The following is a 25,737-nucleotide window of genomic DNA, read 5'->3' on the forward strand; positions in this document are numbered from 1 at the left end:
ACATGACATTTACAAAAGCAAGTACGAGGAAACAAACGATTTCATTGCTTTGGAAACTTGTAGATGGGATATCATGGGAATAGAGTTTCCTTCAATTCCCACATCAAAAGATACATTCTTGCCTTTGAAAGGGAACCTAAACTTGCTTCGGTCCCAATCAATGGCTAGATCGACTCTCCTATGCCAAGGCATACCAAGTACAACACATCACAATGACTTAGATTTTTCGTAACAAAATTCTCAATAATATTCAGCCCCCCCTCTCGTCTGGGCTGAATAATTGTGAGCCAAGCTACCTTGGCACGTGTGTTTGTGGTGCCATCCAAACCCGAACAAAGAAAATTGAACACACGAGAGAAGCACCAACAATAGGCAATAAACCAAGCCGAGGCAAGCAATACCTAATTAACCACCAATGCTCTGGAGGCTAAATCCAATCTCCTGGAGCTCCAATGAAGAAGCTTCTTCCGAATACTCATAAGTACTAGAGCAAACTACTATGCAGGAGAAATATCAACCCCAACCTGGCATCCCAAATATCTAGGAGTGCATCCTCTACAGATCCAAGTAAAACCAAGCTCTGCACCCCAAGTAACTCTCGACGAGTCACTAATCCAAAAACCAACAGATTTGTGCCAATTAATGAGGGCTCCTGTTGCCAAACAAAACTCTTCTAGTGCTACCCGGAAGGAACGTAAACATGTGTGTGAGGCCTCCAAGAACATGGCTGTGTCATTAGCTAACTTAGAGTCAACCGGCTCCTCTTGACTACGAAGAGGCAACCTCAATCCAGAAATACTAGCAGTGGAGTGGAGGAAGATGCTCATGGCCTATGCAACTATGATTATAATAATGCGGCTAAAGGGATCCCTGCCGTGTTGAGTGAGAGGTCTGAAACCGCTCTCCTCTATCACCACAAGCGGCACACTACTGTGGGCATTGCGATACATGCATGAAACTCCCTTGATCCATCTCTGAGAGAAACCCATATGGCCAAGAGTACCCTCAAGGAAGTCCCAATCCACTCTATCATAAGCCTTCTCAAAATCCAAAATCAGAATGACTAAAGGCTGATTACTCGCTTTGGCCCATTCCACGGCCTCCCAAAACGAGAAAATGTTATCAAAGATGCTCCTTCCGTGTTAGAATCCATTCAGAGTATCATGAATGACATCCTGGCTGCAATCTAATGCTCATTGCCTTAGCAAGGATCTTATATGCAATCCCAAGTAAGGTGATAGGTCTCCACTGTCCAATGAAGGTCTTATTGCCACTCTTAGGGATAACGAAGATAAGCCCCTCAGTGAGAGAAGAAGGCATAGAACTTGTGTCCCACATCTGTTGGAGAGCCGATGTGATCTCTCTCCCAATCTCGTCCCAAAAAGTAATGAAAAAAACAAGGGAGAGACCATCCTCCCTTGGACACTTACCATGAGGCAAGGCATGAAGACCATGACTAAACTCCTGCATAGAAAAAGGGGCATCCAGAATGGCACACATCTCCTCAGTAATCAAATGTGGCAATGCATTCCAAACCTCCTCTATGCCCTGTGTCTCAAGTCGGAATGAGGCTCGGCGCTAAGAAGCTGGCGAAAGAAATCAATGGCAATCTGTCTAACCATAAGAGAATCTAAATGAAGAGTGCCATGTGAATCCTGCAACTTCGTGACACTATCTTTGGCATGAGATGGGCCGTGAGTAGCAAAGAAGTGTTTGTTGCATCTACCACCCATTTGGGTCCAAAAGGATTCCTGGGCATGCTAGCCATATGCCCTTTTTCTCCACAGTCGAAGCATTTTTTTCCCTTGCTATAGTCTACCAGCTGTTGTACGTGAGCTTCCTTTTGGATGGCAGAGGTGGTTTACCACCATTCTTCGGCTTCTGCTCTCGTCTTTATGACTTATTTTGGTCAAACACCTTGGCCTTCTTCTTTTGGAACTCTTCTTTGTAAGGCTTCCCAATTGTGCAAGGCATATGCAATCCTTCGCTTCTATGGCTGTATCTTGAGCTGCTTCCAAGGTGTCCGCTTTTGTCATCTTGACAGCCCATCGAAGCGTTGGATGTAAGCCATGGATAAACTTCCTCATCTCCATATTTGAGGGAATTTCATTGAGAGATGTGAATTTGAGAGAGGTTGTATCAAACTTATTGATATAAGTTTCAACATTCTCCCCTTGGTTCTGCTTCAATTCATCCCATTCCTTTTTTTTTTTTTTTTCCCCGAGAAAAGATCCTTTCATTAGTTATATAAAAACGCCCGTAGGGCTACAAAAGATCTCTCCTGCTCCTAAGAGAGAGAAGAGCAGTGAATCCATCATGGCAGCCCGGGAGACTCTCCCTAGGTGCTGCAAAATACAAGCATCAGTATAAAGAACTGAGCGGCTAAATCATACAATAGGGGAGGGGGAAGAGCCAAACAGGTGGCCTGTAGTGCCAACGGGGGGATCCCGTGTGTAAGGTGTAGAACGGGCCACAGTGCCAAGTGGTGTGAAAGGCCTGGCGCCGTAAGATCGCCTCATCCGAGTCTCCCCGGATGCGGTCGTACTGTCCTCGCAGGGTGTGGATCAACTCCTGCCAAATCCCTCGTACAGTCTCTGCTGGTGGCTCCAATCTCCCCTCAAAGGCCGTAAAGCACCGGGCCCTCCAGGTGAACCAGATGGTGAGGCTGCTGAGGAGCTCCCATCGTAAATCCCTCTCCTGTGTCCAACTGGCGGACGAGAAATCCGGTGCCGGAACCAGGCGAGGCTGGCCCCTAATAAATCTGATGGCCTGACTGCCCTGCTCCATCTCATAGCCCATAGCAGGCCCTGACGAAGTCGACCAAGCAGCGGCACCCCACGTAAACACACCCTCTGGAGAGAGGGGGCCCAGAATACGCAGTATCCACAGCCAAATCTGCTGTGCCTGAGGGCAGTCCCAAAGGCAATGTCTCTGTGTCTCCATAGGGTGGCCGCATCGGACGCAGGCCGCCGGAAGACCGCTGTAAACAAGCCAAGTGCCAACTGCTGAGCCCCTGTGGGCGACCAGCCACTGAAAAGCCGAGATCCTGCGGGCCTGCCGACTAGCCCAGAGCCGAGCCCAGAAATCCTCCAGGAACTCCTGTGAGAGTCCCTGCAATCGCCAATGCCCCGCTGCCGCTGGAGAAACCGTCCTCCTCGCCGTCAAAATATGCCGTCCCAGCCGAACAGTATACTGGAAAAAGGTGATCTCTGTGGCCTCAAGGGATGCATAAGGATCATGCCACTCGTACTCCCCGGGGTCCCACTGTAGTCGGGCCAAGGGGCGCGCTGCATATGCCCATATGCGCCAATCCGGGAGCACATCAGCAGGGTCGGGGTCAATATGCCACTTCCGAGAAGCGGCAACCACTACCCGAATCCTCTGAAAGGTGCACTCTGCAACTAAAGGCGACTCCACCTCCACTCTCTGGAGTCTGCCCTCATCCTGAATCTCATAGTAGAGGCATTCATCCCATTCCTTTTGCACATCAAGCTTAAAGGATGAAGGTAAAAACTTCTTATTGAACATCTCCTTGAAGTCCTTCCATGTCTTTGGTTCTTTCTCTTCATGGACAAATCTTGAGCCACCAATTCAAGGCAGCATCCTTGAAGTGCATTCTCGCCATCCTTATCTTGGACTTTTCTGAATAATCTTCACTACCAAAAGCAGCATCGAATTGCCTAATAAAAGAAACACCTTTTTGAGAATCTCTCGTACCATAGAGCATCAAACTTCACGCTCTTTTCTCCGGGTTTGAACTCCTGCTTTGTAGCTACTTGTGAAGTTACTTCATGAACCACTATTGCTTTCGCCATAATAGCCTTAGGCGAATCAGCCACCATGGACATTTGTGGTTCTTTGGCTTTCTCCTTGTCCTTATGAGGATTTTCAAGACAAGATGAGGCGGCTTGGGTATGGTGGGACTTCGAGGTTACAACTTGACCACCTCCTTTGATGATGGTGGGTGAAGTAAATTTCATGGTCTTTGACTTTTCTGAAGTAGAGACTCCTTTCATGTTGAGGTAGGCTTTCGCTGCTTCAACACCATCAATCGTGAAACAGCCTTCTCAGTAAGAAAGTCTTCAAAGGCTGGCCAAAAATTCCATCACCTCGGGAAAGTTCTCACAAGATAAGACTTAGCTCTGATACCATGTAACACAGGGACACGTGAAAGCGACAAAATCGATGAACTACTTGTAACAAACCCACTTAATCAACAATCACAAATAATGAAAGAAAGTAGGATTTAGAGAAAAGAGAAATGAGACCTCACTGAGAGGGGAATAGACTCCTTCCTCTTTGTAGTAATTTTACTGACTCAAACAACGGGCACAAAGTGTCTGAGCCTTTACAATAGATGAGAAGTGCGTTCTCCAAATGAAGAGGGAGTGCTCCAATTTATAGGTTTGAGGCTTCAATGCTCTAGAATGGAAAGAGTAAGCTCCAAATGACAAGTGGCTACTTCAATTCACAAGTGTTAGCTAAATTGACAAGTGTAAGGTGAAATGACAAGTGTAGGGACACTTGTCTCATTCTTGACGCCACGTGTCTTACTTTAAGAGCTGATTCTTCCATAACCTTCTATGCAAAAATATCCCAACTCATAAAGAATTTGACAATGATGCTTTAGTAAGTCTTGATCCTTGTGAAAATCCAGAGATTTAGACACGAATAGAATTTCCTTCAGAGTCTACCAGAAATAGCAACTCTCCCAGATTCTAGGAGTTTCATGCTTTGGATCTAAGAAGGCATCATTGTAAAGATTCACCTGTTCATGATTTGTTTAAATGATTTGATCATCTGGTTTCGGCTTCGAAACCACTCATCACTCATCTGGGCGTTTTGGTCCATTTGACCATCTGAGTGCTAAATCCAATCATCTGGGTATTTGATCTATGACCATCCGACTGAAAACTTTGGGCATTTTTGATAAATAGAAATGGGCATTCTAGTGTAATTAGCATAGATATACAAATCACAATTCATGCTCCATGAGCTATCTGGTAATTACCAACTCACATATGGAATAGTTTTAAGCAAGACAATGGTCAATTTGAAGAACAAGGTAGGAGGTTGGTTACAGAAAGCTGCCCTATACTTAGCTTCACAAGATGATGTGGCCACGGTTGCTCAGCTAGGATATACATGAGCTGCAAAGGAAAAAACAATTCCCACTTGTGGACACTCTTAGTGTCATAGTCACCACCCCAATTTGAATCACTGTAAGCAAGTAAATAACAATCACCCCCCCCAGGATAAAACAATCCAAGACCCTCGGTGCCTTGTAAGTTCTTAAATCCTCGCTTCATAGCTTGCCAATGCTTTGACATTGGGTTGTGCATAAACTTACTTGTAACTCAACTGAGACACCCCATACTGTATGTATGGCCTTGTTTTGCTCAAATATATGAGGTAGTCCACAACTTGGCATAGCAAATGGCATCATCCAACGTTTTGCTTCGATTATTCGTGATCTGGAGTTGATATATCCATCAGGCAATCCATCCACAAAGAATCCCAAAATAGTGATGGGGTCCATGTGGGTTGCCCGAGCTTGCAACTCTCTAAATTTTTGGAAATATGTGTCGAAAGGCATAATCTTCATGTCCAAGTTTTTAAACTTGGACACAATGTCGTACTCATTCTTGGCCTACAGGAACTCTTCTTGGAAAACCCTCTCAAAATCTATCCATGTCGTGGGCTTAGTTGTAACTCTTTCCACCAGGTAAGGGCTTTTCTTGTCAAGAATATCTATACCATCTGTATCTTTTTATCCTCGGGGAAAGGATGGAACTTAAAGTGCGTACCCCATCTGTGAAACTAGGAGTCAACTGTCTCCTAAGTCTTCATTTACCGCTCCCCCACATAGGATTCTGGAGTAAAAGAGGGTGCAACTAAAGCTATTCCTGCCCCCTGTGCTGTCACCAAATCCGCCAAAGTTGCTTGCATAACAACAATGGTGTTAGTTAGGCTCGCAATCCACTGCTCTAGCAAGGTCATCCTTACGTCGAAGTCAACCTTAGTGACCAGGTCATCCTTAACCTTACTGATCAGGTCATTGATGGTCACATCGTCATCCTGATGGCCGTCGTGAGGTTGAACATTCTCGTGCATGCCATGATTGTTCTTTACTTCATCAGCCATGACAAACCCAAGATAATTTGCTCCTGCTCAAGGAAAACTCGCATGTCGAGATGAAGTGTCACTAAAATCTCGTTCGTCCACGAACTCAAGTACCGATCCCACTCTTGGAAGCTGACCGTGTACTATCAGCCCTCTTGACCGAGGGGATTGTCTTTTGAATGTGGAGAACTCATAAGCAAACCCCCCCTTTTGTGGTAAAAAACCAAGGAGTTTACTTGCTTTCTCAAAAAACTCAAGTGCTTTTCAGTTTTAATTAAAAAAAACCCATGTGCTTTAATGACTTATAGCTTTCCCCTTTTTAGCAAAATGCCATCGATTATACAAAAGACGTTTGCTTTCTCCTTTAAAAAATAAAGGATGCTGCTTTTTTCTCTAAATCTGCTGGTCTGTTCTTTTAATCACGTGCGCCAGCTTTTTTTGGCCTTGTGCAAGATTTTTCTGGCCCCTGTGCGTTCCTGCACGCTCTTCCTGCTGGCTGCCCCATTGTTGTGTGCCAACTCTAGTTGCCTAGGGTTCTGCTGCAAGCATGCACCCTATTGGTGGTTGCCCAGGCTGAGCCATCTGCCTAGGGCTGGCTGGCTGCTTACAGCAGCCGCCTAGGGTGGCCCTCTGTGGCTGCCCATCATGCCATCAAACACCAGCCGCTTACAGGCCTTAAACGGGTAATCGCTACAGTCCAAACACACATCAAATCAGTGATCCACTTCTCTCATCCCCTCTGACACATGACTTCGAAGATATGCAAACCTTGACGCCAACAAAAACATTGTACAACTTCTGTAGAGCAATCGATTTGATAGAAAGAGAAAATGATGAGAGGAATACCTTGGAAATCCGACATCTACAATGCCTAGACACACATACCTGTCCAGCCTGTGTGTTATGGTTTCTTTGATACCGACTGTAAAGTCCCTCCCTGAATCTGCCCTAAACGCAGCTGAAAACCAAGGTTGGTCCTAAACCAAATCATGAGGTAGTAGGCTAGCTCACCTCCCAACCGGGACCGACATCCTCCAATCTTCCCTGAACCAAGGCTAGGGGTCCTTACACAATCCCATAGGCCCGTGTCTAACTCCGGCTTCCCATATCACTGAAGCCTGCCCGTAGGCCTTCGACACGCCAACCTACGTACTCATCGTCGTGTGCATAGCATGAGCATGTTTGTTCTCCTAGTCCAAGCGAGACCTTCAGTGGTACAGCCGCACGACTACATCTAATAATAACCCAAGCTCTTACTTATATTGTGCTAACTATGCCCTAAATAGCTAACTCACTATAAACGGCCATTAAGCTTGTCTTATCAATCAAGGAATCCTAGCCAAGTATCAGCTTGCTAATCCCTACTCTCGGGGCCTCTTAACCTCATTGGATTAGATCCCTAATCCATAGATTAGTGTCCAGGTACATAACAGTGTGACTCTAAACTCTTTGTTTAAGCTTACTAGAGTCCACACTTCATTAAAGCACGGCCGGACAACTTGTGTGTTTGGACGTGCACACTTCATTAATGAGTGGGCGGACAAATTTTGGACATTTCCCCTTCCAGTCGACCAGACTATTGCCAGGCACTCTTCCCACTTATGGGAGAGGTGTGGCCTGTGCTAAGATGGACCAATGGCCATTGTCTATGCATGTGGAAAGCTTATCTTCCTCTCCCTCCTCCCTCTTGAATGGGGCGCCAGCTGAAACCCTAATTTTGTAAAGACCCTTATTTGCAAAAACCTAATCTAATTCTATTGAAACCCTAATTCTTCAAAAATCCTAATTAAAAAAAAACCCTATTTGAGTAGCAACCCTAATTTGCAAAAACCTAATTTCAGCCGGGAGTATTTTTTCATCATTACTTCGACCTAAAGGTGGAAGGTGACTATAAGTGGCAACCGATTCTTAGGTAAGATTTTCTTGTATTCGCTAGGCCTACTCTACATTTGCATTCTTGGTCATTAAGGTCTCCTATGTCTCGGCTTAGCACACACTTGGATGTGTATGGATGCCAGTGGAGCATAGCTGCTTGTGGCAAGCTACTAGGGATTCGGGAATGAGGTCCTTCGCGATTGAAGCTTTGGATTCAACCTGTACACCGACACAACATGTTTAAAATTGTTTTCATATGCATGAATGTCACCATTTGGTCCCTTCACCAGTCTTGACCAGTGTTTCACATACTGAGCGGAACCAAGGTGTGAACAAGGATCTTTCCACAGAAGTAAGCAGAAGCATTTACTAGTAAAGTCTGGCCTGAAAGATGGCTACGCAACATGAGCACCATGGGATTTTTATCAATAAAGTGACTTATAACGTTTATAAGTTGGTGTGTTCACACATCATTAAAGACGGGGTGGACTTATTATTATTTTGGGCATGTTTATGTGGACAAAAGGAGGCGCCTAGAGCAAACTTGGCCAACAAGTTTGGGAAAAGCATAAAGTTGATATTTTTGGGCAAGTTTAGCTATTTTGGGCAAGTTTAGCTATTTTGGGCAAAAAGGAAAAGCACAACTATTTTAGAGTTGGTCGACTCTATTAAAGCAGGGCTTGGGGCTGTTTTTATCATCAAGCGCTCATCTCTATTGGCTGGCTGCAGCTTTCTCTCTCTCTCCTCTCAGCGTAGGCCGTACAACAAACCCTCTGGTGGTATTTCATGCGCTTGCCGTACAGCAGGCAGTTGTTTACATCTCTCTTCTGAGTCTTGGACATACATAGCAGTTGTCTTCTGGAGTTTCTTTACTGTACGCTGGCTGTACAACACACTTGAGGCTAATCGTTTTTCTTGTTCTCTCTTAGCTGGTTAGTTTAGACAGCCATACAGCAGCCTTGTAGGCTCCACATGTGTGGATTCAGCCGGGATTCTTCTCTCGGATATTAATGGCCGTGTAACAAGCGGTGTTAGGGGCTGATTTAAGGTTGATTTTGGGGGACTGTTTTGGGATAGTTTTGGACAGCTTGTGGAGATGTTTGTATCTTAGCTCTAGACTGTGATTTGAGGCTAATCGTTTTTCTCGTTCTCTCTCAGTTGGTTAAGGTTGATTTTGGGGGACTGTTTTGGGATAGTTTTGGAGAGCTGCTGGAGATGTTTGTATCTTAGCTCTAGACTGCGATTTGGGCAAGAGTTGTGCTGATGCTTTGTGGAAAATCCGGTACTGTATGCATTGGTTTATTGTAAAAGGCTTCTCTTTGAATAAAAAAGTTTCGCGCGCGGGGGGGGGGGGGGGGGGGGGGGGGGGGGGTCAACCATTCCGGATCATGTGTGCCCTTGCTAAGGGTTTCTACATATTAATCCTCCCGAGCATTAGTAAATGGGTGTCCAAGAAACACCCTAAGATCAGTGTGCTTTCGGTGTTTTTATATTGTTTGGTTGTTCCGCTGTGTTTTCATGCTCTGTGTTTGGTATTTTGAAGTGTTGGTCTATCTCTCCAGGTCCCCTATTACTTACAGTGGTATTAGAGCATAGGCTTTCTCGGAAGAAATAGACATGAGTAACAATTTTGCGATTGAGAAAAGATTAGAAGTGGGGACTACACTGACCAACAATTTTGCTATTGAGCTTGTAGAAGCAGACATGAGCAATAGAAAGTTGGGTCTAAGGATTTATGGATTCACACATTTTATCCTCGAAGTATGGACTTTGCTTTATGTGCCCGTGTTCAGCATTTTCTCCATATGGATTATTGTGGATTATAAATCAAGTTTATTAGCAAACTACATGGATCTATCTCTCAAGATATATCTTATGTGATGCTGAGGAGATATTTCCTTATGCTTCATGACGAACTTGACAAGAAAAGGTAAGTATACTTTGAGTTTTGCAAAGTCGCTGTTTTTTGTAAGAGTTTTTGGACACTTAACCCTTGTATGCCCGTACAAGGACAATTGTGTGTTGTTTGCCTTGAACTGATAGAGGTAACTAATATTAATGGTTGAAAAGCCTGGTTTACATGGTTTTTCATATGGACATGACCAAGGCCTATGGACTAAGTTTTTGGCATATCTTTGCTCAAGGATTTATACATATACGATGGTTTGACGCATCTATATGGCTCCTTTTGCTTGGATGGAGTATGTTTTTGGCATCCCTTTAGTTGGGATGTAGTGGACTTATGGAACTCATGGATCGAGGATTTTTCTATGGATTTTTATCATCGGTCGAAATGCCTGTAAAACTATTGCTGACCGAAATGCTTGTAAAAGTATATGCAGCAGAAATGTTTATGGAGCACTAGGATATTTATGCCTGTGACTCATTCTTGTTTATGGAGCACTAGGATATTTATGCCTGTGACTCATTCTCATCTTATGTTCTACACTTGAGCCCACCTCTCCTTCCAGGGCTGTGATCAGAATACCACCTCTCCTTCCAGGGCTGTGATCAGAATACCACCATGGAGTGCACGTGGTAGAGTGAACTTGAGCCCACCTCTCCTCCAAGGTGTGTGGTCAGAGTACCAACACGGAGTGTATGCGGTAGAGTGAACTTGAGCCACCTCTCCTCCAAAGTGTATGGTCTGAGTACCGACATGGAGTGCATGTGGTAGAGTGGACATGACGCCTTGTTGGCAAGGGACTTATGTCTACGCAAGGGGTCATGTGATCTAACATCTCGTTGGTAGGGGACTGTGTCTACGCCAATGGTGGATGGATTCATTCATGGAAGGGTGGTAACCTTGGTGAGTCTTGGAACTCATGGAAGGGTTGGGGACCCTAGTGAGTGAGGTCTCGTGGAAGGGCAAACCTTGGCGAGCATGTATGGTTTCATGGAAGGGTTGTTGCCCTGGGGAACCATATGGACATGTGAAGCATGTTTGGCTTGGGCATGCGTATGGACCATAGGAGTGGTGCTCTTATGTAGTCCAATGGCATGACAAGATGTTTTGTGGCTATGTATTCTACTTATTTTCTTTTTGCAGGTACTTAAAACTATTTATGGATTTATGGATATTTGGGACACAATTGGCTCTTGTGCTTGTGTTTGGTTAATATCAGAGTTATTGACTCGGCTTATGGATTTATGGATATCTGGGACACAGTTGGGTGTTGTTCCTGTGTCTGGTTATTATCAAAGTTCTTGACTCGGGATATGGATAAAGTTTCTTTCTTGATACAGTTGGCTTGTGTGCTCGTATCTGACTTCGGATCGTGGATTTGGATTTATGGCTTTAATGCCTAGAATTATGAAATATTATAGATTGGCAGTGGATCTGTTATACTTAAAGAATATTTCAGTGGTATCAGGTTTATACAGTTGCGAACAATTGCTTTATAAGACGGAGGGGATGCCACCATTTGGTCCCTTCACCAGTCTTGACTAGTGTTTCACACATTGAGGGGAACCAAGGTGTGAATGGGGTTTTTTCTAGAGAAGAAAGCTGAAGCATTTATTGGCGAAGTTTGGTTCGAAAGATGGCTATGTAGCACGAGCACCATGGGATTTTTATCAATAAAGTGACTTATAACGTTTATAAGTTGGTGTGTTCACACATCATTAAAGACGGGCTGGACTTATTATTTTTTTGGGCATGTTTATGTGGACAAAAGAAGGTGCCTAGAGCAAACTTGGCCAACCAGCTTGGGAAAAGCATAAAGTTGATATTTTTGGGCAAGTTCAGCTATTTTGGGCAAAAAGGAAAAGCATAGCTATTTTAGAGTTGGTCGATTCTATTAAAGCAGGGATCGGGGCTGTTTTTATCATCAAGCGCTCATCTCTATTGGCCGGCTGCAGCTTTCTCTCTCTCTTCTCTCAACGCTGGCCGTATAGCAGACCCTCTAGTTGTATTTCGTGCGCTGGCTGTATAGCAGGCAGTTGTTTACATCTCTCTTCCGAGTCCTGGCCGTACACAGCAGCTGTCTTCTAGAGTTTATTTACTGTACGCTGGCTGTACAACACACTGAGGCTGGTCGTTTTTCTTGTTCTCTCTTATTGATGTATTGTAGGGCTAGATACTTACCTTCAGTCCTTTCTTTTCTTTTCCAGATAGTGTATCAGATGTCACATGGTTGTAACTTTGGTCTCATAGGTCACTTTGGCCTTTTGAAGATGTTAATATAACATTTCATTTCATTTCATTTCTTAGCTGGTTCCCATGATGCTCCTCTGGCAATGCTTTCGGCAAGAAAGCATCACGTTCCTAAAGCAACTCCACGTTGCTGAAGAGGGCCGGTGATTTGTATTCCGGATGCAATAAGGCAGCTAGACCATGGACATGTCTTCGCATCCACTTCCACGTCTTCTCCACTATGGCCAAAATATCTATGGCTTGGCGAGAGAATGGCTATGGCTTGGGGGGGGAGAGAGAGAGAGAGAATGCTTGGAGACTTGGAGGTGGGCACCTTGCGAGCTTGAGCTTGAGAGGTTGAAACTTGTGATGGAGAGAAGGTTGGAGGCGAGCTTTTTAAAGGGTGGCCAAAGAGTCCAAGGCACCCACCCAAGGCCAAGGCCCAAAGCAAGCAATGGCCATAACAGGCAAAACAGCCATAAACAGCACAAAACGGCCATTAAAAAAAAGGGGGGGTCAAAACAGTGACGGTCAAAAACTGGGGAAAAATATCGCTGTTTCGGACCATACGTACTGTATGACTGTTGTGCAGCGTATGACAGCAACTTGGGGGGGGGGGGGGGGCAGTTTTGGGTAGGGTTCTTGGCTTGTAAAGTACACGAGAGATTGGGTCGCTGTTTACAGAACAGTTGAGGCTGTTAGGCTCTAGAATACATTGATACCGATTAAAAAATCCACAAACTGAACCATGAGAGGACGCGAGAATTTGAATACCTGAAGAATGAGAAGGGAGAGAGATGTGAGCTGGCTTCTTTTATAGGCTGTGTTTCCCTTTGGTTCAAAGGGTTTTTTCCCCTTGACAAAAAAGTTCAAGCTTGTTTGCATCATTGCTTAGGACCCACGAGCTGATGTGTTGTGACGACGTGGTTTGTTGGCTGGATTGACATGGCATGCTAATTGGATGCATGACATGCTAGGTGACAGTTCGCAGTGCCTGGCCAATGACAGTGATTAGCTACAAGCTTATGATGGGTGATGGAAATAAGGCATTTCATTCAGCACTTACAGAGACCTCTTTAAAGAGTGGCTAATTAAGAAGTTCTATTTGCCAGCTGTGGGCATCTGGCTGCAACACTTCTTAAGGTTGAGCTACTTTTATCAAGTATCTTAATCACATGTTTCACATTGGTTGTGGTAAATAAAGAAGGGTTAGAAGGGCAGGCAACGAGTTAGAGATTAGACATGAATTGATCAAGGGTGTTTGAGGCTTTACTTTGATCACTTTATGTTTAAGGAAAAACCTCTTCAAATGCCAACTGTTTTCATACACATGCTGCTAGCAATTCAGTGTGGTGTTGGTATTTTTGGGAGCGTGTGTTTGAGGCTCTACTTTGATTACTTTATGTTTAAGGAAAAACCTCTTGAAATGCCAACGGTTTTTATACACACGCTGCTAGCAATTCAGTTTAGTGTTGGTATTTTTAAGAAGGGCTGTGTGGGAGTGTTGTTAATATCAACGTTTTTGGTGTTCTGGCTATTGCATAGGCTGTCTTGGAGACTGTTGCTCGGGTCAGTCACGACAAGCCCAAAAAAAATGATACCCAGGCAGACAAGTAAGAGTTCTTCCTGTGTCTCTCTCTCTTTATTTCGTTCATTGTAAAATTGAGTCTTAATCAGGATGTCTTACCATTTTTCAATCGTTTGGAGCCTCAAGTAGGTACTATTCCCTTGCTATGTACGTTTTTGTCTTTAAGTTTATTTTTGAAAAAGTCTTTACTTTCTTTTGGTGTTCATTTTACATAGCTGTGTTTGCATGTCCTGAAGAATGCCAAAAGCAAGTAGCATGTCTCACACATGAAAGGCATGATCGTGTTAAGAGGTTAACCTTGCTAGTGTCTTTTTATTCTTCGAGAAAATTTTTTTGTATATTAGTAAAAATCCGACCCACACAGCAAGATAGCCTTCAAAACAGAGACCCAGATCAAGGTAGTGATTCATCTCATGCCCTAATATATGTCACATGACCCAGCTGAACAGTGAATATATGGATCCTAAGTATCACCTGACAGCCAGGCTCAATGCCAGAAGGAAAAAGACATGGCCCAACACAAAGACCTAGTAACAGCTAACACTACAGCACTGAAATATATGTACAATGAGATGAGGGTCATGTACCCAAAGAAAAATTTGCTGTTGATTGACACCCCATCAAAAAGGGCTTCAGTGACCCAAGCAACCAGCTGCATTAACCAGGTTTAATACTCCCAAGAGGCATTTAATCACAAGTGGCATCCAATGATAGACAGGTGACCTGAAAAGCGGGGGGGGGGGGGTGGGAGAGGGAGAGAGAGAGAGATTGAGGTAGTAAAGTTGTTGAGGGAAAAGAAAAGTTGAGGAGGACAAGGGAAAGGAGAAGGTAGTTTTTAATAGATCCCCCTCTAGGGGCAGGGAAAAGCTTCTTTAATATCCAGGTTGAGAGGGCCAAATCTTTAGAGGGAAGAGAGCAGGCTATGACAGAGGGTGTGAAGATTGAGATGGTGGTGGACCAAGGATATAGTGGGTCATGATACAACGATAATGTTAAGCCCACACATTTTCTGGGGTTGAACATGACGGGTTTAGGTGTAGGTTGTAGAGGGAGTCTCTCGGAAAAATAGAGATCTAGAATCAATCCAAGACCCTGATGGATAATGCGATGTACAGCTGTCACTTGTGCCATTTTTATGCCCTTCCAATCATCTATATCCATGGGCTTGAATAGTTTAAAGTGAAACTTTTAATAAGTTCAAATCATCTCAAGCATTTGGCAACTCATATCATGTAAGGTGAAGACAAGCTATTTTGCGACTAGTTTGTTACATTGTTAATGTGGTCCTGTTTATTGTTTTTGATGTAAGGTGGAAACTAGTTAAGTGCTGGTCATGTGAAGTCTTTAAGACACATGATTTATATTAATTTCCTTACTTTATCATGGATGGAGTTTAACATGGGTGTGGTCCAGGTTCCAATTTTATGCTCAAGAGAGCCATGGTTGTGTAATTTATGGTGCAATAGAAACCAGCAGCACTTTATGGAATGACAAGTGGGGGTGAACTGGCTGAAAAGGTGCTAGAAAAGTGCCTTTCATGGCTTATGGCCAAGAGATGGGGCTAATTGCATTAAATATGTAGGTAGAAGTATTAGTACTAGAAATTGACAGTAGCCATAAACTCACCTACTCAACCTATCTGAGCAAGTAAATAGTTAGAATTGTATTCAAGTGCTGTGCTAGCTCCATGAAAGTTGTGCTATCTATAGCCCAGATGCTACTCGTAAATGGGAATTTAACATCTCCACTGTTACAGTGGGACGACAAAACCATTTCAAATTCAGGACGTCTTTCGAGTTGATCCTGACAATGGAGCTGAAGAGTTGCCGACACTTATTGATAAAAAGGTATAGGTTTTGTTATTTAATCCAATCATTGCTTCAGAATACATCAGCTTTGTTGACATCTAACAATGTAATTACTGTTCTAGAGTAAGCACAAGGTATGCACCACTTGTTGAGTACGGAGGCTCTGGCAAATAGTCTATGCCATGCATAGTGTTACTGGGGTAAAACTCTAGAAGCAGTTGTAGAATTGTATTCTCCTCCTTGTCAAGCTTGCAAAGAACCTGACATTCTTTTTTTGTTAAAGCATCGTGTGTGATGTGTCTCATAGGTGTGACGTGAAATATTGCAGGACAATATCTTTGTTATGTCAAACCCAAAGTCCAAGTATCCGGTGCTGCAATTGGACTTAAGGTATCAGGGCTGATTTCAACTGGAAGGTCAACGGCCGTGCTAGTCTTTTCATTGAGCACATGAAAGATCATCTGATTCAGAAATAAAATTGCAAACCTTAAGACTAATGTGATTATTTCTGTGTTATGGCCACTTTCAAATGATCCCTTTTCACATTTTAAAACTTGGCAGGTTCATTTCTGACATGGTGGTGGTAATAGTTTCAGCAACAGTTGGTGGAATAATTTTCGCTTGTATTGGCCAGCCGGTTTGTATCTTTACTTGTCACCACCAAGTGGTTTGATGACTTCCATTTGTATGTCTAGAGATTTAAGTTGTCTGGCTGTATGTTTATTATGTTATATAGGTAATCACTGGGTATCTTCTAGCTGGATCTGCTATTGGACCTGGTGGCTTGAGCTTTGTCAGTGAGCTTGTTCAAGTAAGTGGAACGCAAAGCAGATGATGCTCTTCTCCAAATATGATGTGGATTTTTGGTAGCACCACCTTTTTTTTTGTGCTGTGAGAGCTTGAGTTTTTGAGTATTTTGACTCCATTCAGGTGGAGACTGTGGCCCAATTCGGCGTGGTATTTCTTCTTTTCGCATTGGGTCTAGAGTTTTCGACAAGCAAGGTTCTTCTCTCTCTCTCTCTCTCTCTCCTTTCTTTCTCTTTCTCTCTCTTAGATGTTTATCTCATCTCTTCACATGATCACTATAGATTATGTAGCTAGTTGTCTGGTTTTTGTTTCTTTTTCCATGATCTAGTTATGACATGGAACTATTGTAACTCTTTTCGGTCTCATAGACCCTTCGAGTCTTTTGCAGACGTTTAATTTAACTTTTCTTCTTCTTCTCTCTCTCCACACGGGGAGCATAGGAAAATGAGCATGCCCCTCAGTGTAGAAGATGATGTCCCGTTCTATGAAAATCTCCCTGGATCCCCCAATGTCTGACCACAAAGTCCCGTTGCAGTTCCAGACTGCCATCCTCAAATGCATAGTCCCGTAGACCTCGTGTCCCTATTTGGGACATATATCTGCGATGATGACCTTGCCACCTCTTTGAACTGCCCACTTCCCTGCCTGAACTGTAGGAGGGGCAAATAGTCACGAGGGATGAGGAGGCCCGCAATTTGTGGGTTTGGTTACAGGTTACAGCCTCGATCTGCATCTATGTGGCGGTATGCTATTTCAGACATAGCTCTCTCTGAGGATATCACTGGCTTCTTGGGACTAGGCAAGGTCTGCTTACTTGGGGACTTCAATGCTAGGACCAAGAGTGAGCAGATACAGATGTATAATTTTGAGGAACCTATCATGTTGCATGTGATATCCAAGATGGCACAGGGCAACAGCAGATCTCACAGGACGTGGAGACATCCCTTTCTATGGGAGATGCCTCCTACAACTTTGCTCATGCCACAGCCTTGCTATCTATAATAGGATTGCATGGTGGCTAGTTTTCCGTGTAAGGGGGGCTCAAGCACAGTCGATACCTAACTAGCCTCGCTGATACCTGACTTTACCATCCCACCATACCCGCTTGGTGCCGACCACGGTTACCTCGCTTTCACCCTCATCTGCACACCACCTATCCAACCACAGGCACCGCCCATCTCACACTACACTCAGATCCATTTCACCCATGATTGTGATCTTATCTATGCAGATCAGCTCTACCATTGTCTCTTGGATGTAGACCCATCTACACCCCTTACCACCCTCAGCTCACAGCTCACAACAATTATCCCCACATCTGTCATCAATGGTTTCCCACATGCCCGCCGGTCCATTGCCAAAGCCCGTACAGGTACCATGCCTCAGAATAGTTGTTATGTTGACGAATGCTGTATCATATGTGCACATCTTCTGCGTGAGTTAGTTACCGGCCATCCAGAAGCGTGAAGCTGAATAGATTAACCGGTACCTTACCTGCCGCAAGAAACGAGCACATTGTTGTAAACAGCACGAGGACTTATTCCAGCTCTTCCTAACATTCATTATACCACATTCCCACCAAACCCCCCTCCCACATCTACCTCATGCACGTCCCACCACATCCACCTTCTTTACAGGAGACATGGTGGTGAAGGCTATATGCAAGCTTCAGAATGGCCGTTCACAGGATCACGAAGGGCTTATGGTTAAGCACCTCTCTTATGCAGGTGACACCTTGACATGCCTCTTAGCCCATATGTTTTATAGGGCTCTCTTAGAGGGCTTCCCCCCCACTTGGAGGCTGGTCATCACACATGGATCCTCATAACTATAGAACCATCATGATCTGCCGTACCTTGGCCAAGCTCTATGGATCTATACTTGAGTTTGAGCTCAACACATTGGCAGAGAGAGGGATACAGGGCACCAGGGCAGGTAAGATTGAGGAGGACCTTATCCACACTGAATCACATATTCACACTTTGGGCTATCGTTGAGCAGGCCAAGGCACATGACTGTTGACTATGTAGTTGCTTTGAGGACTTTCACAAAGCTTTTGATACAAGACCTCGGGCTGGTCTCCTACAATGATTACAACATCTCGAGGTCTCGTCTGACATGATGTGGGCTATTATTGCCTTATATGAGTCAATTATTGGCTGGGTGATGCACGGGAGGACTCTTTGAGGAGGTCTCTAGGACCATCGGAGTGAAACAAGGATGCCCACTACCTCTGACCCTCTTTGGACTCTACATAGATGAGATCTTAGACTTCATTGATAGAGCTGGAGGTGGAGGAGCTTCTCTAGGATGTATTCTTGTTTCCATCCTTATATATGGTGATGATATTTTACTCATTGCAGATTCTGAGGAGGGGCTACAGAAGCACATGGATACTTTACAGGGTTTTGCACATAGAGGGGGCTCTTAGTCAACCTTGGGAAAACCAAGGTTATGGTATTCGACACCTCCTACCCAATTACAGGCCGTGGAGGGTGTTAGAAATACACCAAAATATCATGCGACGTTGGGGATACGGGCATCGGGTCATTAGGTTTATAGCCAACTTGGTGTGAACACTCTAGGTGTGAACAACCTCTTAGTTAGAGTCAAAAGATAGGGTTCAATGCCTATAAAAGGGTATTGTACTTGGTGGTTCATTAATCTCATCTCTCATATCATTCATAACACAATCACCTTGTGTTGTGCGCAACTTGCTCTCTCTTGCTCTCTCTTTCTTCTTCCTCCTCAACCATGGAGAGATTTCATCCTCCATAGCTCCATGGTTGAACCTGTGATTGCCAACAGTAACTAAGGGTCCATGTGCAGGCCAAAGTCCAAGCAAGAGGGAGTGGAGAGTTAGTGAGAAAGGTGTAAAAAGTCTGAGGTAGTCAGATCTGTGGTCTTGTTTTGTATTTGGGGAGTTTTATGCAGATGCTATAAGTTATTTATATAGTAGGTTTTCTCAGCAGAGCAAGCAACTAAGACATCAGGTAAGCAACTAAGACATCAGGTGTTTGCTCTAGATTGAACTCTGTTGGACTGTTGGTATTTGTGAAATATTGCAAGTACTAATATTTGTATGTAATGTCTATTTGCTTTTACAATATTCCCAAATCTTTGCTTTTGTTTTCCTTGCTGATTGTTTGGTAATGCTCCTGGCTTTGTATGTGCATAATGATGTTTCCACACAGCTGAGGGTTGTGCGTTCTGTAGCAATATTTGGGGGGCTTCTGCAAATAGTTTTGTTCATGTGCCTTTGTGGCATAACAGCACTGGTACAGTAATGGTTATCTGAAATCATGCTCTTGTTAAGGCTAGATTACTGTAGAGGTCTTTTGCAATGGTGTTAGCACACTTAAATTTGGTTCTCGTGCTGTGCAGCTATGTGGAGCAAAAACCACTGAAGGAATTTTTGTAGGGGCATTTTTATCAATCTCTTCTACAGCAGTAGTAAGCCTCTTGGTCTCAAACTTCCCCTTTCAATTTAAGTACCATAATGATGAGCGCAACCGTATGATTTTTCTTCCTGTATTTGTTCGGTGAAGAGGGAAGGGCATCATAATGTTTTTTGAGTTTGAGTGTTTTGTCTTTGAGTCGATGAAATAAATCCAAGCTTTTCTTCTCCCTGTATGCTGCACACCCTTGCTCCATCTCACACATCCAATGATAGGTCTGTTTTTTTCTGTTTTTTTATTGCCTATATGTGTGTCCATATCATTTGCAAGTGCATGGCTGTGCATCCTATAGAAGAGCACTGCTGTGCAAGTGTGCAAGCATGCACATGATAGATGCATGTATTCTTGCATACTCTCCTTTAATATGAAAGGGTTCAATATTTGTGTGGCCATTTGAGCTAATATTGTTTTCACAGTGATGGGTCTGGCAAGGCTTTTTATCATTGACGAGGGTTATCTGACTGTAGTAATATTACACTGGGGAAAATGCCATGCTCTTGCTAGTAACATGAGGGCATCAACAAGATGAGAAAATCTGCAGGATATTTAAATTAGAGTCTTCTCATAGTGAATGCTGTTTTAAATTCTCGTCTTTAGGTTCTGAAATTTTTAATGGAGCGCAACAGTGTTAATGCCCTGCATGGGCAAGTAACAATTGGGACTCTTATCTTGCAGGTATTGTATGGTATTTGCTTCTGGATTCTACGAGCATGCACTTTTTTTTTTCCCACTTGAAGCTCTTAGTGAATTGTTTCCATGGATTTTCAGGACTGCTGTGTGGGCTTGCTGTTTGCATTACTTCCTGTGCTTGGAGGTAGTAGTGGAGTCTTTCATGGAGTTGTTTCAATCCTCAGATCGTAAGTACCTTCCAGTACCAGTGGTCCCTCTACTCTGAATAAGGAAGTAAGGAACGGCTGAATTTTATCTAATGATAGCTCCATTTATGAATATTAACATGCTCTTGGCAGAAGTGTTTAACCTTTCTTTTGAGACAAAGCTATCAATGTGAACAATAACCCCAGATTATAGATGAGCATGGTTACCTCTGAAGTGATGAAAATACACCATCACTGGTAGAAAATTGGTGGCATTTTGCTTTTTGTGCTAGTCGTGGCTATGGCTGAGTCTCTGGAGAAGCCATAGAAACGTAGTGCAGTAGTTTAGCTGTGAACGATGTGTATACTAATGTGGCCGTGCCTTCATGCATAAACCTGTACCTCTTCTTGGACCTTGATGACGTGAAAAAGATTTTGTGGGTGGTAGTCTAGGCGATGCATGATTGGTTCGATAGCATGAGTCTTTGTAAGTAGGCATTCATGAAGTTATTTAAGTTGGGCAGAAAAATCGAGCTTTCCAGGACTCCAAAATTAACAAAGAATATTTTCAGATGTTTTTTTCTGGTTAACTGTTACGATTTGAATTAGCTTAGTTTGTTCGGCTAGAGTTATGTTGAGGTAAATACTACACTTCAGGATCATCTCTCATACTGAGGCTATGAGACTTCTTACACACTTCTCTCTTTCTGTTCTTGTTCAAGTATCAAATGCAAAAATGCTCCATGTTAGCATCATGAAAGTTAACCTTGCTGGTGGCTCAGTGTGCTCATGTTGTTTGTAAGAGGATATGTGTGTGGCGTATACAAGAGGACACTCACAAGAAGTAGGATCTTTCACAACACCAAAATTTAAAACTTAAATTGCACAATAAGCAGAGATAGAGAAGAATACTAAATTATTGAAGTGATACAATAGATGGCAAAGCTCCACACCCACATGCTCTTGTAAAGGGAGCTTCGATGGCTGATCCGAAACTGCTAAGATGGAGGCTATATGCTAGTAGAAGCTAGGGAGGAAACTCAGAGTGATGACTGATGAACTCTCGGAGAAGGGGCTAGCCGTGTCTCTATATAGGCCTCTATATGCGGGGTGGCCATGATATGACTGCGGAAGTCCGCTGTCATCCTCGAAAGCTAGGAAGATAAGATAAGTGAATGAGTGGAGTGGATGATGAAGCTACCTAATGGGTTCTATATATATTTTGCCCATGAGGCGGTTAGAAGCTTCTAGGTCCATCTAGGTCTAAAAGCTTCTACGTCCTTCCAGGTCTAGAAGCTTGTAGGCTTATCTAGGTCTAGGAGCTTCTAGGTCCTAGTACCTACTAGAAGCTTCTAGAGACTAGGCTCCTAAATCCCTAGGACAGTGTCCTGGGAAGACCTACCAAATCCATAGTGCGGTTTGATCAATCATATCCACCCGCACTTACATGTAGCCTAAATCCATAGTGCGGTTTGATCAATCATATCCACCTGCACTTACATGTAGCCTAAATCCATAGTGCGGTTTGATCAATCATATCAGCCTGCACTTACATGTAGCCTAATTTGGCATGATGCCAAGCCGTCTCTTAACCATCCGACCACCTATGGCCATCCATGTGTCCAAACCTGGCCTGCTTGGCGTTCGTGATACTCCTACACAAAACGACTTCTCTTCATAAAGGAGACCTTACTACATAGAGTTAGCAGTCCCATAGACGAGGGTGGAGCATTGATATCCAACACTTGTCACTATCCTGGATGCTTTGCAACACTTTTGCTTTTGTTCCTTGCTTTTATCACCTCTCTAAATGTCACTTTTAGGTTAACAATCGTTCAAGATGCATCTTCTTAGGACAAAAATTCACAACTAATAATGTTAGATATCAATCCTTCACCCTCATATTGTATTGTCCAAGCACTGGCTGGCTCATGTTTGTATTCACATTGGATGGTAGCCTAGGAGGCCATATGGTTTGGAGATGGCTTGGATTAGATTTGGCATATTGCCAAGCATGCTACATGCTACACTAGATGGTTATTATCCCTTAGTGGTCCACACATGGAGGAGGTAGACTTTACTCTTAGACACCATTTCTTGACGTTGTGGGGCATAAATAGGGCCTAAGATGAGCCTGGATGTCAATGGGAGGTGGGGATATTGCATAGCAGTGTCTAGTTCATCTTTATGGGCCGAGTCTACATGACGACTGTGGCACCGACTGCTAAGACCTTTCTCTAGCTTACAACCTTCCATCTCAACATCTTTCTAGATATCCATTAATGCTCCTTCATTGGATCACAGGGACGAAAAGGAAGCAATCATGAGTTGTATCAACTGGTCTGTAGTAATATTTTTTTTGAGTAAAACAGGGCTAATTATATTACCACAAATCTCATACAGACATGCGCTAAAGTGCCAAAAAGTTCAAGTGCGACCAACCGCACTCAAAGGCAAAATTTTACACCAAAAAACAAAACCTTTACAAAATCTCAGGGAGGGAGATACGAGACGCGGGACATAAACCATTGTGGAGGAATGTACTTCCACCGTTGGGTACTGCCCTGCAAGTGAAAGAAAATCTGGTGATGACTCCAAGTCTCCAAGAAATGTTCTCTTCGCAACTCATTAGACCGAGGGAAGAGAGTCATCAAGTAGTCCCATTCAACACACGAAGCGTGTGAATGGTGTCAGACCAAATATTTGCCAAAATATGATGAGTGGAAGAAGATTCTCCTCCAAGAGTACGGCGACATCTGGCCATCCAAATGCACCAGCCAGTAATAGCGCCTATGATACTAAAGGTCTCTGAGCTATTCGATGATTCCTGAGAATGCATAACATGACGAGAGATATCAGAAAAACGCATGCGAGCAAAGATCCCATGCTCGACATGGAAAAATAAATCATCCGGAGTAGCCTAGTATCGAAGATGCTGGCCTACCAAATTTGGCTGCAACTAGCAAAATGCACGCCAAGTAATGTAACCAAAGACAATGATGATGAGTCTCCAAGATCCCATCTGAGCAAATTGAGCATGTGCTAGGAATGACCATCTACATTAGCCAACTACCCACCGTTAGACTTGCATGTGCCAATCCACATAAAGCAAAAGTCGTCTTGTGTGGTTCCACGAATCCCAAAGCTGCGTCCAAAATCTCTCCAAGAAAGCCGGAGAAATCCCCTTTGCATGCCAATAGGGGCTCTAGAAGGGGGGTGTGTGCCATGTGGGCCGTCTGAGCGATGTGTGACGCCCATCCAATCTTGGCAGTGTACTGAAAGCAGGGAACTGGCTCTTAGCCTTCCCGTAATGGAGGCCAAAACCACTCACTATGATCCCAATCTAAGTCTGCCAAAGGCTGGTTCTCCCACAGCCATAGTTTGTACTCACATAAACTGGAATCAATCACCGCAGGGTCGATAAACCACCCCTTGCTGCCAGAGGCAACCACCCTAATCCACTGCCATCTATGATTATCTATCTCTGGGATTGAAGGAGGATCAATCTTGTGTAACTAGCCTGTGTCACCCACCCGGAAATAAGATGTGCCATAACCAACAACTCCTCTGGTACGATGAGAGGAACTCCTGTCTTGGTGAGAATTGGGCCTGCCAAAAGGGCTCGGAATCCCCCTCAAAGTGACGATCCAATCTGAACAGCCATTGTCAAAACGAATAGTCTCATGAATCTCGGTCCATTGAGCATGCACGGAAGTGAGACCACCTCCAACGCGCTGGGCAAGATCAGGGTGGGATATGTCACTGAATGCAGACCTCCAAGTCTGTAGAGAGTGAGTAGGACCTACAGCCCTGTCAGCCCAAGAGATGTAAGATCCCTCACCAATCATGTACCCAAAAGCATCTTTGATGTGGGGATTCCATAGGATTGGCTGTCGCTCAATCTCCTCTAGAAGAGTGGGCCCTGGGTGAATGAGGCATCATCTGAGAGAATCCCAACCACACAGTAAACTACGAAGAAAGGCCGAACGAGGCGGTTGATAGGTGACAAAAGTGAAAATCCATCAGATAGAAGGCCTCCAATCCCCATCAAGGCGAGGGTGACAATGACACACCCCATCCCGACGTAAGATCTTCCAGGTGTGATCTTCTGGATTGTTGGTAGAATAACTCCAACGGGTACTTCAGATCATTTGAATCGTTCACCGATAACTATCCAATATCCGTATGAAAAAATTGTATCATATCCCAAGCCACTCTAGCTCTCGTATCCGAAGTGCCTTCTAAGGGGATCCCACAAATAATTTTGGATCAACCATCGAAGCTGAGAGATGGGAGAGCGTGAAAGGCACCAACAAGAAGTGACATACCAAGCCATGGCCAAGAGAACCTGATTAACTACCAAGGCCATTCCAGAAAGTCTAGCTAACTCCAGAAAGCCAGCTTTCTCCTGATAGAGGAGATCACCGGAACAAACTGCTGGGTTGTCGATATGTCAAGGCCAACTTGGAAACCTAAACTGCCTGTGACCAATCGAAGTGAATCCCCACTGTTGACCCCAAGTAGGAGAAGCCAGAGGATTGGTGAGGAAACCCAAAGATTTGTTCCAGTTGATCTTTGCTCTTGCTGCCAAGCAACGTGCACATGCTCCAAGACCTGCGCATTATCCTCTACATCAAGGAGGTCCTGAGGTAAATCCAAAGGTAACCTTAGGCCATGAATCCTTCTAGTGCCGTCTCGAAGAAAATAAGACATGGCCTCGGCAAAGAACAAAAACAAATAAGGAGCAAGAGGACATCCTTGTCTCACAGACCGCTGCAAGTGAAAAGAATCACCCATACGGCCTCCAATAGTCACTGTGCTGCTGGCACAATGATAAAGGCCTGACACCCCCCCATAATCCACTGCTGCGGAAAGCCAAGCGTGCTAAGAGTGCCCTCCAAGAAAGACCAGTCCACTCTTTCATATGCTTTCTCAAAATCCAACAATAAAATGGCCAGAGGTTGCCTCTTCTGCTGAGCCCACTCTACAGCCTCAAAGAAGGTGAAGATACTGTCCAAGATGCTCCTATCTTGGACAAAGTGTGTTTGAGTGTCATGAATAAGCTCTGGGAGGAACGGGCGAAGTCTGCTGCACATCAACTTTGCCAACCCTTTTTAGGCAGTTGACA

The 25,737-nt window shown here is 44.1% G+C and overlaps 1 protein-coding gene across 3 annotated transcripts in view; it reads left to right on the forward strand.

The window, feature by feature from the left end:
* LOC147624083 (K(+) efflux antiporter 4-like) overlaps window positions 1-25,737 on the forward strand; it is a 94,762-nt gene that overhangs the window by 55,057 nt on the left and 13,968 nt on the right. For all 3 annotated transcript variants that reach the window (XR_015269256.1, XM_086820743.1, XM_086820744.1), the window contains exons 3-12: window positions 13,679-13,746; window positions 15,478-15,568; window positions 15,858-15,919; window positions 16,091-16,166; window positions 16,266-16,340; window positions 16,460-16,531; window positions 19,531-19,614; window positions 19,721-19,789; window positions 20,392-20,469; window positions 20,563-20,651. Coding sequence is in view for 2 of the 3 variants with exons in the window: in XM_086820743.1 (XP_086676869.1) it covers window positions 13,679-13,746; window positions 15,478-15,568; window positions 15,858-15,919; window positions 16,091-16,166; window positions 16,266-16,340; window positions 16,460-16,531; window positions 19,531-19,614; window positions 19,721-19,789; window positions 20,392-20,469; window positions 20,563-20,651 (764 nt within the window). In the remaining variant the exon portion in view is untranslated. The remainder of the gene's footprint in view (window positions 1-13,678; window positions 13,747-15,477; window positions 15,569-15,857; window positions 15,920-16,090; window positions 16,167-16,265; window positions 16,341-16,459; window positions 16,532-19,530; window positions 19,615-19,720; window positions 19,790-20,391; window positions 20,470-20,562; window positions 20,652-25,737) is intronic.

This window comes from Cibotium barometz, chromosome 26 (assembly GCF_041138505.1).
Source record: "Cibotium barometz isolate CiBa-2024 chromosome 26, ASM4113850v1, whole genome shotgun sequence".
Classification (NCBI taxonomy): domain Eukaryota; kingdom Viridiplantae; phylum Streptophyta; class Polypodiopsida; order Cyatheales; family Cibotiaceae; genus Cibotium; species Cibotium barometz.